Source organism: Erithacus rubecula, assembly GCF_903797595.1.
Source record: "Erithacus rubecula genome assembly, chromosome: 17".
NCBI lineage: Eukaryota > Metazoa > Chordata > Aves > Passeriformes > Muscicapidae > Erithacus > Erithacus rubecula.
In genome coordinates, this window is record NC_136669.1 from 11,515,181 (window position 1) to 11,532,694 (window position 17,514).

The 17,514-nt window shown below is 36.2% G+C and overlaps 1 protein-coding gene across 50 annotated transcripts in view; it reads right to left on the bottom strand.

Moving 5' to 3' along the window:
• The window catches only part of RBFOX1 (RNA binding fox-1 homolog 1), a 1,017,140-nt gene that overhangs the window by 69,159 nt on the left and 930,467 nt on the right, over nucleotides 1–17,514 (bottom strand). For all 50 annotated transcript variants that reach the window (XM_079320751.1, XM_079320738.1, XM_079320785.1 and 47 more), the window contains 3 exons: nucleotides 12,794–12,886; nucleotides 10,968–11,028; nucleotides 5,500–5,553 (listed from right to left, as the gene is read on the bottom strand). In XM_079320751.1, coding sequence (XP_079176877.1) covers nucleotides 5,500–5,553; nucleotides 10,968–11,028; nucleotides 12,794–12,886 — 208 coding nt within the window. The remainder of the gene's footprint in view (nucleotides 1–5,499; nucleotides 5,554–10,967; nucleotides 11,029–12,793; nucleotides 12,887–17,514) is intronic.

A 17,514-nucleotide genomic window follows, 5' to 3' on the forward strand; every position in this document is an offset into this window, starting at 1 on the left:
TTCTTAACAGTTTCCTATCTTCAGGCATAAAGTTGTATCTATAGTTAAAGATTTACAATTAAATAATCAAGTCTATGGAATTTCTTCTGGAGATCACATAGAAGAATGTCAAATTATATTCGTGTGATACAAATCCAAGATTGTGTGATACAAATCCAAGAGAAACACCTTCAGAAGGGTAACACTGACAGTATCTATGCTCACCTCTTTAAATTGTGCAGGCTTCAATACAATGGTGAATATAGGTAGATTAATCCTGCTCCAGATTTAAATATATAGCCAATTGACTAAATTAATGTTTGAAAAAGTAAGTCAGTGGCATTAGCTTTGAATAAGCTTTGTTTAGTTTCCATGAGGGTATACATTTTAATGAAGAACTCATTATAATATAGCAAAAGGCATAATTAATTCTGGATTCTTATTATTTATTTTTTATTTTAGTAAACAGCTAGTGCAGTTGTTGAATTCCATTTTTTTCTGGCTTTATTTATCTTTCATAAACCAGGATTTCCTCTATAATGGCTTGTAAAAGCTCCATAGAGTTTTAGAATTGCATTATCTGTCATCAGTGGTGTTAACCTACCTAGGAACTCCTCATTTGTATGATGGTACTTTAAACATCATGATTTTTGAAAAAAACACTTATAGCTGCGTGTTATACTTTGAAAAAGAAGTATCTACATAACACAGGTGGAATATTAAACAATAATTATTTGACTGTAGTAGAAAACTATTTAAGCTGCTTAGCTAACAGTATTGCAAATATATTTATTTAGGAAAATCTGCTTAGTCAATAGCAAAGTTTGAATCCAAGTGTATGTAATCAAATGGTAAAATGAGTTAATCTATGGAGCTTTTAGAAAAATTCTGCTTTGGAGATATGATAGAGTGAACTTTTACCCCAGGATTAGAATGCTGTGCAAGCATATAATTCAGCTTCCCAAACTCCAAACACTGAGAAGTGTTTCTAGGGTATTTGTTGAGCTTATGTAAGACTCATTTAAATTCAAAGAGAAACACTAGAAAGATGAAATGAATCCCAGGTGCTCTTACACTCCAGAAATAGATGCTTTAAGACATGAACAAAGAGAATTAGTATTAGCAAGTGTACAGGAATCCTCTCTTCCCCTGGATTCATCTTACTTAAGGGCATGACTTTATATATATTGCTATGGTAGCTTTTTACTTCTAATTATATACAGCATTCTATTCCAAACTTCTGAACAATTTTTTGAAAGGAAATTTGCTACAAAATCTGATTGTTGGTGGATACTGCTGGATTTCAAAAAGCCCCAGGCATCTAAAACCTCTCTGTCTTCTGAGGGCTTATAAAATAGTTAAAAATGCACAGACTCTTCCCCTCTCTTTCATTCTGAGTGATGGGGAAAATTTTGCCAGTGATCATGAAATAACTGCCCAAGAAACTGGGTGCTTACATTAGTCTTCACTGGGTTAAGGCTATTTGTGAAGTGAATACAACTACTCAGCTATGTAGGATGACTTGAAACTACCTCCTGAAACTCCTAAAACTTAATTAACAACTCAGGAAAAATAATAGTGCCTTAAGTAAAAGGAGGATGGAATCTTCTGCTTTCCACTGAGCTGTGCTCAGTGACTTGCTGTAATGGTTCTTCACTTCCAATCTTCAGTCCTTCCTTTCTCCACTGTCAAATTAAATTTTTAAATTTCTGATATACTGTTTGTTGGTTAGGACCAGACAAGAATATTTTCTCATTGAGTTGCTGTGAATTCCCCTGCTCTCTGAAAGAGAATTCACTAGATCTCCAGGTAATTTTTGTAACATCTTTTCCCTCACTTTGCATTTGGGAACTGCCAAAAATGATCCTCTCCAACAAAACTGTTTTCTGCCAGGAATAAAAAAAAATCTTTTAAAATGGCCTTACTGTGTCTCAAGCTACCTGCTGTACAGGACTGATCTGCTGTAGTAACACAGGTGCAACAATATCCTATATTTCAATAAGGAGAGTGCTCAAAAATTCATTGTTCCAAAGCCCAAAAGAGAAAAACAAAAATATCTGCAATAACTGAAAGGAACAACATGGAACTTGGCTGTCAGACTGCCTGAGGCAGAAAGAAAGGCTTGGTATTACAGATAAAATATACACTATATAAAAATAAGCAGGTGAAAATGATATTATAACAAACCACAGAAACAAAGAAAGTACCAGAGAATACCTAGTAAAGAAACCCAGCTACAAATCTGTATTTTCCCTGCCATAAATGAGTGTATGGGGAAAAAAACAGACTCTAGCTTAAACACGGGAAAACTATGGGATTTATTTAAAACTGGATGGAAATACAAACAGATGAAAAAATTATCCCAATTTCCATGAAGACTTTGTGAGACAAATCATAGAGTGCTTCTTACATATTTCCTTATTAGAACCTGCCTAAGAATTTAATAAAGAAATGGGTAACACAACTTCATTAAGCATTCCTTTCTCATAAGAAGAAAACCCCCTTAAATAGTATGCTTTTATTTGCTAGAGGGAGACTGTGTGGACATAAGTCATCTTTTTAAAAATTTCCTATCCGTTATCATATATGGAAAAGTGCAATTCTGTGAAAAGCTGGAATGATACATGAAAAAGAAAAAGTTCCTTTAGTTTTTGCTAAGATATAATTTTAGGACTTCCCAGCAGAAGGGTGGGAAGGGCAGGAATTGGAGGCCATCAGGGAGCCCTGGAAGTGCAGCAGGAGTCTCCTGTCTCCCAAAGGTGTCCCTGGAAATCCACACCAACTCCATCACGGCTGAAGAGCCACGCTGCCTGAGCAGTGTAATTTACTGCAGCACGAGCACTTCACAGGCACAAAAACAGCCTTAGAAGGGCTACCCAGGAAGAAAAACCCATAGTGTTTTGTAAATATACAGTATTTTGCTCTCCATAAGTAAAACTTTCCCACCACAGTGCCTGTTGTGCATCTTGGAGTCTCCATTTTCAGCTGTTTTCTCAACAAAGGCTTTTTTTCACAGGAGTGTACACTCTAAAAAACCCCGAGCTATGACAATCATGTCACTGGTCCAACTGTTTACCATTATCCTCAAGGTTTTAGGGTTGATTTACACTGTGTTCCTCCCTATTTGACTTTAATTGTCTGCTTCAAGTTGTCAGGACATAACTATATCTTAGATTTGCATTGCATTAGGGGATCTTCTCCTTTCTCTATTGATCTTGTCTTACGGAGTAATTTAACTCAATTCTAATTTTCCTGTGCACGCGGGGTGCTCTCCATCCAAGGAAGTGAGTTATGTGTATTCAAGTGGTGCATCTTATGAATCTTGTTAAGCTTTACCGCCTTCTAGCCTGCACTGATGGAATATTTAATCACAGAAATGAGTTGGCAGATTTGATGTACAATACGGGGAAGCCTCGCGGCTGCGGCGCCGCCGGCAATTGAGAGACGGGGGAATTTGCCATTCATCAGTGCCATCCTGACAGCTTTGTATAACCTTCTGTTTTGCACTTATTTATGAAGATTAAAGGTACTTTAAATCAACAGTTTCTCTGTAAATGTATCATCTTTATTTCAGAAGTGGCCAAATTTTTCATCATTTGTTAGGAGCTAAAGGAACTTCTCGCACTGGCGGTGCAAACTAAACAAGTAGAACCCTGACTGTCTTCAAAATCACACCTCTGATTTTATAATCTTCAAAAACTCAATTGCTTCTTCTCTAAGGAAGAAGATGGAGTGAACCCAAAAGTAAAGTGTTCTATTCCGACGTGCAAGAGTTGCAATGTTGCTTTACTGGTTCATTTCCTAATGATTTTAGGAGATCTGCATAATTTTAACTCAATTGTTTAAAAGAAAGTTTATATGTTTAAATGTGAGGGATATCATATTTTACTCAATATAAAAAAATGCATTTGAAATGCATTGGAAAAAACCAACAAAACATAAACCTTCCTGCATGTATAGACAGAAAAAAAAATCTGAAATAAATGAAGTGTCTTGATGGAACTTTCTGCAAAGGTGTGGTGGAGTTCGTGTCATAATTCATAAAATTAAATTAATATTCTTCTAATGGTAATTAAAGATTCTCATTAAGAAGGGCAAACACCTCCCTAGTGTTGGCAATAAAAATGCACTTGGGACTTTAGGAGGTTATACTAAAAAATCAATAACCTGCCATTTTATAATTAAAAGACAAAATAAATGTTAGGGAAAAGTCCAGTAAATTAGGAAAATTACCTTCAGGAGAGATTGAAAATATTGATTTTAATTTACAAACTATGTGAACTCTTCATGCCCTACTTCATGAGACAATTATAAGTCAGATTGTTAATTCTGCATACGTATTAGAAAATTGATTACTGTACTATGGGAATATTATTATATTTGTCATTAACACAAAGTCATTTATATAAAATGACTAATAACTCTAACTTTCTAATTTATGCAGGTTCAGGGTTGGTTCACTAACTACTCAAACGAGATCAATGTTAAATTCCTGTTTTCAACACAGACATACATCAGCAAGGAAATAAATTCTGCCTGCACCAAATACTGCAATTCCATGAATGCCAAGTAAGCATTTTTATTATACCATGCCCCTTTTACCCTAATTGGAATATTTTTATCTATCTCAATAGAATATGTTTTTTAACCACAAATATGTGTTTGTTATAGTGTCTTTTTCAACAATTTTAATCTCTTCAAGTCCCTCAAATTAACAGAAGTTTTTTAGCTTTGTCAACTGGAGACTCGAATATCTCTAATATCTACATGAGCTGGAGATTCCCCAGCTTCTTCCCATGATTAACAACCATCCAAGAAAAATGCTTTCCTGATGGCTATTTGTGGGCAGCATTCAAACTCCTCTGGAATCAACTGGGTTTCAGACTAAAAATAGGTTTATTTTCAATTCTGTTCCTAAAGCATATTTAGAAACTGCTGCTAGTCATGACTGACTTCTGGCAGACAAAAACTGAATCTCTAACTTCAAGCTGCAACCAGAATCAGAACCTGGTCTCAGTCTGGTGAAAAAATAGATTTAAAATACAAAAACATCAAACTGAAAAACTTACTATAAAATGTCAAGAAAAATGCTCAGGAAATGCTTATGATTGCATATACTCTATACCTATGTATGTCTATATTCATGTATGTACTATATATATATATCTGTGAATAGATAAGATTTTTTTTGCTGTTGTTCCTTACTAAAGAATGGAAGAAGGTGACTGCACTAAAATATGAAATAAAATAAAATCTCATATAAGACTGGGATATTGTAGTACATTTAATGTTATACTATCTATTTTCCAATAAAAAGGCATTGATATATTTTCTATATAAAGTTTATTATGCCCAGGTAAGGTAAAATCTTGAATCACAAATGTATAAATGAGTTGTAAATAATGTGAATCACACAAAGAAAGCAAATGTCACAGCAAACACAGATTCTGTAGTTTTGTATGTTTAAAAGAACCCTAAAATAAAATATGGCCAGGGGGACAATCATAGAGCAATCCTTACCTGCATAGAACTCTGGACTATAAACTGCACCAACAACTGGATTTAATTTCCAGCCTGCAGCAAAGAAAAAACATAAAAGTTAAAACTGCAATTAGTGATAATAACAACTATTATAATTATTATTATTACTATTACTATAACTACTATTGTATAGAAAATATAGACAAAATTACTTCAAGAAAGGTCAATGCAATTCAAGTTTCATAGGCATCTTTGATCACTGATCTTTCATTTCAGAGTCTGAGGTATAGAAATAAGTCATGAAACAAGCATTCTCCAGGCATGTGGCAATGGGGTAAATGGCATGTGGAATTACCCTGGCAGAAATGCACATGGATATATTCCTTAAGCTCTGGGATGAAGTCAGCACTAGTTCAGGTGTCCCCATGGCCTCTAGTACAGGGCAGATGAGTTCTTAGCCAATGTTTTGGCTCTCTGGTTATGAGGAGAGGAGCCAGGACAGTTCATTCATTCTCTGGCTACACACATTTCTTCTTTGCTAGCAAGGGTGACAGGACAACCAAATAATCAGAACATTTCAATTCTACCCTGGCAAAATAACAGCACAGCCACAACCTGGAAATGCCTGTTGTGACAGGAAGGAGATGCTCCACAGGGTTCAGTCAAATGCCAGGTCTCAAGGGGCACAATTCAGCCACTGCCTTGCTCTAAATTAATCACTGTCCTCCCAAGACTGCCACAGAACCACAGCACAGCACTCACAGACCTCCTGTACCTGTGCTCTGGCCAAACTCCAAATTATTGCCCACACCTTACAGCATTGCCAGGCAAGGCTGGAGTCTCCAGGCTGGCTGCAAACCATGTTAAAGATAACCAGGCTGGAGGGACTGGAGGGGAAAGAGCAAGAGAAAGTGCTGCAAACTCATTAGTGTTCTCAGCTGTGTGTACTGCTAATTACTGTGGTTGGCTCAGCCACAGGTGGATCCTCTCCCAGGTAACTGCAAACTCCACAGAACATCCCCCCACCCACACTCTCTTTTTCCTTAAGTGAACAATTAGTTTGAACTACTGGAATTAAAAAAATTAGGGGTTTTCCTAAAGCACACTCAAATCAGAGGAGTGGGAAGCACTTTTTGTAAATGGGAACAAAGGAAAAAACCCTGAGCAAAAGCACATTGTAAACTGCAGAGCTATGGTACTTAAAATAGAACTTAGAACTGCTTCTGGAATCAAAATACAATTCAGACACTGACAACAAGGCTTTTCAGAAATCACAAAAGCCATGATTAGAATTTAAATGCACACTAGGTTTATTTCTGCCTTAGCCATATCATGTAATGCAAAAGCACAGTGGAAAATCATAAAACATCAAGGCATTATAAGACTGAAAAAGTGCAATGCAAACTCTCAATAACAAACAAACTATTCCCACTCTTTCAAGCTATCTGTACCTCATGCACAGTCACTATTTCCCAGTAATTAACTGCTCAGTAAGAGAGGGGAGGTGTGGTTTTGAAAGGCAACTCAAGTTCAGAGTGAGCATCTTTGCATGAAGTGACTGCAGCTGCTCTGTGTACCCAAGACAGTTAGAGAAGCTGGAAAGAAGGCCAAGAAGGGCTAAAAGGTTTTTCCTCCTTAAAATACCAAAAGAGTTTAACCTGATTCAATTTTGCATTCCACACGATTATATATAGGAACATGAGAATTTAACATAGCTCTTAGCCAAATTTTGTGTGATAGAAAATCACTCAAATTTTGAGACTTTGGGTAAAAATATAACTTTATATAAGCAAAGGAATATCCAATATTTCAAATTCAGTACTTCCTCAGAAGACCACTAATCAACACCACCCAAAATGAAAGATTGGACAGAATTTTAGATCTGTCAGCTTTTGCTGTCAAAGCAGCTGACAGACATCTCTCAGCTTCTAAGTTACACTAACAGTGCCACAGTTTGTCTGAGAGAAAGAAAAAAAATAATCTTGGAAGACACAGATTGTTCTTCACAGCTGAAAGGCAGTCTCATATTTCAGCTCCTTACCACTCTCCCAGTGACGGCTGTCTCATCTAACTTTTTGAAGCCTATGGAGGAAATACTTCATTCATCGTGAAAATAACAGTAATTAAACTTAACTTTATCTTGTCAGCCAACAATGTGCTGGCCCATAGCTGTGTGGGTTAATCAAGTGTGATGGGAGTTGATGTATCTGAGTGAGCAGCTGCCAAGTAACCCTTTTGCAGCAGCTGGAGGAGGCAAATTCTCGGCTGTGGGTGTAATTTTGTGCATTTTTCTTGCTGTCACAATATTAATCTCCTTCTTGAGTTGAAACTGTAAAAGCTTGAAACTTAAAAACCAGCAAAAGAAAGGAAAAACTTTCTGCCTGACCCAGCTCCCCAGTCATCCAGAGAAGCACCTGTCCAGTGTGCCAAAGGGAAGGAAATGATCCTGGGGTAACAAGCTGTGGTAGAAAATGGGGCACAGCAACACAGAGAGGATTATTTTTGCTGCATAGATTGGAGAGGCCACCATGGCCAGAGAAAGGCTTGGGTAGGAAAGAACCCTGTGACTCCATTTCTTCCCTCCTGTTTGTTACCCAGGGAGGGGGGACAGGGAGTGGGAGAGGATTTAACTGCGCTAATAGGCACTAGATGTGATTTAAAAGCTAAATTTAGAGCAACAGAAGGCTGACATCCAAAGCACCACTAGTATAAACTTTAAATTGTATTTATCCTTCTACAGATCTCTGTTTCATGTTCCTCCTTTATTGCTGCAGTTCTCTAAATGTACATGCCCATAATTCTCTATACCCTACAACCCTTGGATGAGCATCCTGAATCACAGCATGGGCATCAGAAGAAAGTACTGTGAACAGGATAGTTTGGAACATCTAAAAATGTCTCAAATATTTTTGCTAACATGCAGTGCTTCTAACACAGAATTTCTTTGCAAAGAGAAAGCAGTTGTATCTCCAAAGCATGAGGTGAGCCATCAAAACCATCCTGACTGACAGCAAACCCATGAAAAAAAGCTCTCCCAGCAACTACTCATTTGGAGAGTCAAAAGTCACTGGAAAGCATACTTATTTCAAAGGCTATTTGGACACAAAAGCACATCACTTATTTGAGCAAAGCTGTATATATATTTTTTTTAAAAATCAAGTGTTTGTACCTTGAAATCTACTGACTTGGGCAATCCTATTAACAACATGAGCCCTGTTATCAAGCAACCAGCTGTATTCAGGAATGGAACACAAAACAGAGTGTATCTTGTTTTTAAATTAAAATAAATAGCAGTTCCTGACGTTTTGATAGAATACAACATGTGCCCCAACTACCTTTTGAACACCTGCCAACAGCATGCCAGTCACAGCACACACTTTGAAATGCAAAGAAATGCATGTGCAAACAAAATGTTTCTGGCTACCTGCATTGTAAGAATCTTGCAAATTGTAAAGTGGTGGAAAAAACTGGCCTTACAGTTTATTTAAAACATGAGACCTTTACTTTAGACAACAATAATCTTCAATAAATAATCAGCTCAGCAGTGGTTAATTCCTGACAAAATGATAAAGAACTAGAGTGGTACCATGCCAGGATGACTGATAGCATGAGCACTGATGAAACTAAATGAAGCCCCTTACATGTCTGCACTTCACTCCTTGTTGCTTGGGATGATTATGCAAGAGGGACGTGACTGTCCTTGTGTGTTTACTTTAGGGGACTTCAGACATTAGAAAAAAAAAAAAAGTCAAAAAATATTAAAATAATCAAAAGCTATGAATTGAAATAAGGTTTTCTTGGTGGATACAGCTGTGCAAAAGAATATTCTGCATGCAGCACCTTGGATGTCTGGGTTCACAATAAATAAATGCTAATTATTTAGGCACTGAACAGGGTATTTCATACTTTTGGTGAAATCCAGATCAGATAGAACAGAAATGACAAACAAAACACTTCAAGTGGGAAATACTTTGGAGCAGATTTTGCTCATCCTGGTCTTGAACATTAATAAATGAGAATGCATGACCTAAGTAATTCAGCAGTGCTGGGCATAAATATGAATGTCCTCTAAAACCACATGGTTAAAAATCTCCCATCTCTCATTGCCAGCATTCCCTTCCTTCAGCACAGGCTGGGCTGATATGTAACATATTATTTGCTCATGAACAGTTTTGTAGCCTTAGGATAATATGAATACAAAATACCATAATTTATAGAAAAACTACTTTTATCATTACAATATAGCAGGCAGAGTTCATAGTCTCATATGCACATGGCTAATTTAGCTCTGCATTGCAATAAAATCTCTGTGTGATCCAGTCAAGCCTCGTGTTTCTTTCTAGATTCACTGGGATGCTTTAAAACCAGTAAAAACCAATGAGATTTTCCCATCTGCATAATTTGCCAAGCTTCACATTCACATACAAAATGAGGAAGAAAACAGTTTCTAAGAAAGCTTGAGGAATTTCAGGCCCTTCTTCTCCAGATCATTTTAATTAGCTCAATTATCACATCATGTGAAAACCATCCCTGTGTTTTATTTTTACTGTGTTATGAGAAAATGATGAGCCTTTCATTAAAAAAATAAAGCCACTGTGTGCCCTGGATTTTAGTAAAACCTCACTAATGAGACCTCAATACAGAAAATATGATCTATTGTATTTCAAAATGGAGAAGAGTCTAATCTACCTCAGGAAAACTTTATGTGCATATTTCATCTGCTTTCTACTGGATAGGAAAAACAGAATTAAATTGAAAAGCAAATACCAACAACTACATAGAAAAACTGAAAGCTTAATTGCAATTAACTTCAGTTCATGAGCTATTCTTTTACATTGAGTTAGGAACTTGTTTGAATTTGAATTTTCTGAACCAGTAAAGGCACACTCAACCACATGATCAAACACTCCCAAAGGAAACATTTAAAAGATGCATTGTTTCCAAATCCCTAAAATAACTATGGATTCCTTTTCTATCATTAAGGTACAACACTGCATCAACTTAGGTCAGTATTAGAATGAATTTTATTTTCAGATAGCTTGAAATTGTGATTTCTCCATGGAAAAAGGAAAAAGCTGGAAGCAGCACCTGATGCCAGTCTGCCCTTCTTCAACAAATTGTGGGAGGAAGATGTAGAAAATGATCTTTAACCAGATGTGTGTCCTGGTACTAAAAGGTTCAACAGGCAAGATATTCTCGGTGGTCTCCCTCCCTCCATCCCCCAAACCAAGCTGAATCCTCCCACCAGTTCCCACACCAGTGCACTAACACTGCACCAAGCTGAGAACATCCCTGCCATCAGGTCACAAAATCCCCCAAGCACTGGGATTCCAGTCAGAGGGGCTGTGACCCAGCCAAGCTCTGCAGGGTGGAATGCACACCCAGCCCCTCGTGCCTTGGGAGTGTGAGCCCCAGGAATGCAGGGGATGCAGAGGGGGCACCCCAGGAGCAGGACTGGGCTCTGCAGGCAGGGACAGTCACCCGGAGCAGGGGGAACATGCACTTACCATTCGTGTAAGGGTTGACGGTCTTTTTATTTGTCATTACACGTGCTGTGGCATTATTTACCTAAGCACATAGAACAGGGGATTAGAAAGGGTTACGGGGAGGGCCCGTGTCACTATTAAAAGCATGCATTATTACTGCTATTAGTCATGTGAAAATAAAATGCAATTTAATTTATAGAAGGCAACAGGTGCATAACAAAATCATACTATTTATAATTACATTTACTTTCATAACCATTTTAACTTACAAATCATTTCAATAAAGCAACATCATATCATTTAAACTTTAATAAAAAGACATTAAAAGCAAATTAAAAGGTACTGCATAATTTAAGACTTAAGAGCATGCTTGTATTCCATGATAACACTGATACAATAAATACTCAAAACAGAAAAAAAAAAAAAAGATTATATGAAGGAACATGCAGTGGAGTAGAAAGGAAAGAGACAAGGTACAAGGAAACAAAGAAAATGTCAAAAAAGGGACAAACGAATTTTAGCAGTGTGCAACATAACCCTTTAGAAGAGAAGTACCATTGGAAAAGCAACATCTAGCATTCAACACTTGGAACAAGAGCCTTTTTCATTGCAAGAATTAACAAAATCATTCAAGCTTTAAAATCACAGCTAACAAAAGGATAAAAAGAGGGTGCATTATTTAACACAATATGGAGTTAACAATCTGAGTAAGATGTGCACGAAGTCATATCCTCAATCCAATCAGTGCCTCCCAGGCTCGCTTAAAACGTACACTCAATTACAGGCGTACCAATATATAGAAAAAAATGTAGCATCAAGAAAACTTAATACAACAAGTCAAAAAAATCCACGTGGTATATCAGCGCTAAATACGTGAAACGGCAGATGGACTTCTCCACTTACCATTCAGCACCATCGCCAGCATGGGTATGTATACAGTTACCATGGTTACTGAGAGTTTGGTGAGGGCCCTAAGCGCTACCGTCGAGGGGGGAAAATGAAAAGGCAAAATATGCAACATCTTACTCAAAAGACGACAGCATTTTCAATTGGTAATTCTTTTTTTTTTTTTTCTTTCTTTTTTTTTTTTTTTTTTTTTTTTTTTAATTCTAACCAATACGACTGAGGCAGTGTTGAAGGGGATCCAGTGGCGTGGCAAATGTGGGTGGAGGTTTTAGGAGGTGGGCATGGCTCAGGCCACCCACCAAAAGAGCCTCGTGGCTTTGTTAAAATTAAATGTGAAGATTGCTCAGTCTCTAGTCTGGCTTTGTTTCTTGTGCATCTTTTGGATGCTTCTTTCCCAGTCTTAATTTTTTGAAAGCCACTGTGGATCCCACATCAACCCTGCAGCAAAAAAAAAAAAAAAAAAAAAAAAAAAAAAAAAAAAAAAGAAAAAAAAAAAAAAAGGAAAAAAAAAAAAGAAAACAAAAAAAAAAGAAAAAAACAACCTTTTGTTTGTTTTTGTTTTGTCTGTCACACTTTTTTTTTGTTGTATTCAATTTTTCTAATTTTTTTTTTCTTGGCTGGTTTTTGGAATCTACTGCACCCATTGATTTACAAAACATCCAAAATAATAACTTCAAAATATTAAAGCTTTATTTTTTTTTTCAAATCTGTCATCCACCATTCAGCAATAATGATAATAATAATAATAATTACAAAAGAAATAATAATAAAAAACCCAAGTAAGGCCAGATTCTCTCTCTTTATATATAAATATATATATAAACAACGGGAAGGGGAAAGGGGAGCACACAGAAGACACCAATGATGCATCTGAAACAACAAATGAGAGTGAAGCAGACATTTATAAAAAAGATGAAAAGGAAAATATTTTGAACATGCACCTCGATTTTACGGCCCTCTACCACGGTGCCGTGTAATTTCTCCCTCGCCCTGTCCGCATCAGCACTATTTTCGAAAGTTACGAAACCAAATCCCTGCATGCAGGAGGGAGAAGGGGGGAAAACAACATGCACATTATTATTTCAGTCAATGACCACTTGTTTGCTTATGTTCTCTCTCTTTAATTTAATATTTTCTTGTCCTCGCTTCATTTCTGTAACATGCAAATTAGAAAAATTATAGTTGTATTGAGATGTGCAATAAATAAGCAACAAATGTGAACAAATTTTTTTTTTTTCCCTGTCATCAGTTAGATAATACCCTCTGAGAAAGTCAAAGAATGATACCAAAAATACCTTTCTACATGTCACTACAGAGGAAAATAAATCTAACAATAAGAAAATGAAATTAAAATAAATTACAGTGTCTTCACGTGGAAAAAAAAAAATGAACTAATGAGAAAAGAAAATGAATCACATTTTAATGACATGCAGATATATCAACAAAATAAAAAACATGTGCACAAAATTCAACACTGAATGTCAATATACTCTAAACATTGCCTACTTAGTCATGCTGTTGTGATCATAAGAAACACTGTTCTCATGCAACACTAGGGTAACTTAAACTTTTGTCAAACTATACAGCCTTTACTTATTTTTTTATAAAAGGAAAAAAGAAAAAAAAAAGAAAACCACCAACAAAATAAAAGTACTTTCAGAACAAAGTATAAACTTTCTCATATTAACAAAGAAAATCACATGATGTGAATAGAAAAAGAAACTCTGATAAAAGAAGAAAAATGCAAACGTTTTGAATAAGTTGAACTGCTTCATTTACTTGTTCTGCATATTATTTTCCACATATAGAACATGCAACTGGTAAAAATCCAGAATCCCACATTAGTGGGCCAAATCTGAAATTCTGCTTATGACAAACACCCTCCTTTATAATACTAGACTAAAACAATCATTTCAAATCCTACCAAAATGCCTTTTATACCCTAAGTTAAATTAAACACTGTTTAAAATGGCAAATATTTTGGAGAAATCTGACAGTGAAGAACATTTTAGAAACATACACCAACCCTTTGAAGTAATTCTTGCATTAGCACTACAATGCCTTTGCATGCTTCCCAAAGTTATCCAAGGGCTCCTCTACAACCCTGAGCTTTCACATTCTGCAAGTTGCACATGGTGCTTTGCACACAGGCAGTGCTGACATGGTTTAAGTTCTACTGAAACTGGGTTTTTTAAATTTCTATTTTAGCCTGAACTCTGTTCTGCTCCTGAGCAATCAGCCACTCACCACAGCTCCTCATTTCCCTTTGCTGAATTTTGCCAGTGTTCACCCATTTCCTCTCTGCAGTGCCATCTATTACACAAAGTGACTGGTTACAACAAAAATAAAAAGGGGGGCAAATAATAATAAAAAGAAAGGGAAGACATTTCTACATTACTTTACACAAAGGGGAGACCAAATATCAAACTAAAGCCAAACTGACACCAAGCAGTGAGAAAAATAATGGGTATGGACTACAAAACTAATTAGCCAACCATCAACCAAAAAGTTAAGTAGCTCTCAGGACAATTCCCTGGGTTATTTGGGTTATTTCTGCTACTCAGAGAGCTCAGGTATTTATTCCCATTGATAATTTGTGTACAGCAGTGGTCCCTGTTTCTCTCCCAAGCAGCTTAAGCACAGCTTCTATTTTTCCTAAATCCATCCTGAAGCCGAGCTCCGAGGTGCTCTGTCAGCAGCTGCAGCTCCAGCCATTCCCAGAACACCTGATTCCACACTTATTCTCCACAACTTTAGCACAATGCCACACCTCACTTGCCACAAGACACTGAGGATGTAACTCTCTTTTTCCCAAAGCTCCAGGAGTGGTGAGGAAAAGTAAATCCCCCTCCTCAGCACTAATCTCCATGGTTTAGACCCCTGGAGAGGATTTTCATATACCCAAACCCATCCTCTATCTTAAACTTTTATTTCTTCTACGAATACTTCTTCCTATCTTGTAAAGCTCGTAATTTAGGATGCCATTAAGAAATTTTCACAGCAGAAAACATCACTGGTTCCATGGATCTAAGCAGAGTAACTCCATTCAGTGAAAGAAATCCCCCAAATTCTGTTTGGATTTTTCCTATTTTCTTGCCTGAGAAATGGTCCCTTCTTGGAATTGCAAATGTTTTGTGGGAGTTGAGTAAAAATTTTCTGTCACTCTCCTTAATTCACAGCACTACCAGTTAACTTTTGTTCAAACAGCTAAAGAGAAAGATAAAAACCTAATTATACTAAAAATTAGAAAAACATACAAAGTGGAGCCACAAGGCAAGATAAGACAGTAACTTCAAAGATTCTGAAAAGAATACTCATTGTAATTTTTTAATTTCTTATGTTGTACTTATTCTCATAATCAACACTACTTAACTTAAGTTCTTACTATTTATGCAAATCTTTACCTGGCTGACAGAGAATCTCAAGAACAAAACACAGATTCACCCATCACACATTCAAATACCTACACAAACACTTTAACATCAATTTAATATGCAGCTGAGTTAACAGCTGCCTTCTATTAACTGGTAATGCAAATATATGCCTTTTGTTTTTAAAATCTGTTAAGTGATTTAATAATAGCCAAGTTAGTATGTGAGAAGCTTCTGATTTAATTTGGGAGGCACGCTGGAGTTCTCCTTATTTGAAGAAAGAGGTGCTAATGTAATATACACATTAATACATACACACATAAACAGATTTCTAAATGTATATACAGAGCTGTCTAGAGTGTTGATTTATAACTGATAGAAAATGGTCAAAAACTTCAAAAGTTATCAGTGTTGCTGTACATTTTACCAAAGCTTTCTTCATTGTTATTATACATTTAAACAAGCAGAAATTTGTAGTATGAAACTTTCATTGTTCTAGGGTTTTCTTTTATGGAAGGACTCCCTTCTGCAAAATGATTTTATACTTTATGGTGGTATTCTAATGGTAAGTTTTTTGAGTGTGCAATTCCATTTTTCTTAACTAATAGGACATGAGAATGAGATTACTTTTGTTGGTTTTGCAACAATCGTTTAAAACATTAACTATTAGAATAAAATAAAAGAAAAATAAACAGAAACAAAAACATATTCTAGCAATTTTTATGCCAAACTGCAGCTAGAAAACAAATTTGAATTCTGATCCTGCAAACTTTGTTACCTGTACTCAGTCTGAAACCACTTAGTAGTCCTTTCAGTTTCAGTGGGATTTTATGAAAACATAGATAAGCACTGCCAGGAATGGGACTTTAATCTGGTGCATCTTAATTCCTACAGAATGGACACGAAATGATCAGATTAAAAAAAGAAAAAAAAGGAAAAAGGAAAAAAAAAAAGAAATAACAGAAAAAAAAAGATGTCCCTCTCATTCCTATATTTCTTCTTCCTTATCTTTCCATTTAATTGAGAGAATCTAAAGGTACTTCTGCAAATCAAAATATTCTGTGTCTATTCCTGAAATAACTCTGAGCTGTGGGCTGCACCCCAGCAGCTCCCCTGGACAGAGCTGGGCTGCAGCCCTGATGGTGCAGGAGCATTTATTAACACCAGTCTGACCTGAGCCAGCCTGTAACTGAGGCAGGGATGTAACAAACCCAGCCAGGAGAACCTGTTCCTTCTGAAATACCTCCCAGGATCTTGCCTTTTGCACAAGGCATTGGGTGTTTTCATACTGAAAAGCCCAATAAAAAAAAAAAAATTAAAAAAAAAAAAAAGCTCAATTTGGAATCACCTCCTTATGCCATCCCCCTAAATTTTAACAAAACCTTACACTGATGCAGCCCAGCACAGGTGTGGTGGTTAAAATGCTCACCTGGGTAAGATTTAGGGGCTAAACTCAAGTTTAAACTTGTCCCACACGTGCTCAGCTCCATCCCATCAGCAGTGGGGGATGGCTCTGGGAATTGATGGGATTATGCAGCAGCAGCAGGTCTGCACAATCCACATCTTTTGCAAACATTATTGAACAACCATAATTTAACAACAATAAATTCTGGCGACAGTAGGGGATTCTAAGCCACCAAATTCCATCCATTTTAGTTGTTTACTGAAAAAGTGATGGATGTTCCAGCTGAGTTTGGGCTGGCAGGCAAGGGGATTAATTAATGTCTGAATAATAAACCAGGAGATTTCAGCTGTTCCATTTAGGTTTAAAAAAAATAAAAATAAAAATAAAAAAATTAAAAAAAAAAAGTGAAGGCTTTAATTTCAGAAAATAAATATTAACAGAATTAAAATGTATCTGATTTAAGATAGATTTTTTGATGTATATGATTCTTAACGTAAGTTATGGTATGTCTAGAGCAGGAATAATATTCCATCACTAATAATAAATGATATATGACTTACAGGAAGATTGAAACATTAATGAATAAACTTTTTAGTGTGTCTGACATGGCAAGAAAAGGAAAAAAGATATGCATATGACAGACATAAACCCCTACAATGCAGCTGATATCACAGGTGAACACACTGGGCTACAGTTTTGCACTAGCTGATGCAGTCCTGGCCATTCTATCCTGCTTTATTTCTTCAATATTGAATAAATTGAAGTATGAAATTAAGGCAAAGTAATTTTGTAAAAAAACATTAAGTGTTTGCAATACAATAAGAAATCTTTTAATAAAATAAAATGCTAAAATAGTTTGTTTTCAAAGGGTTGGTGTACTAAGGCT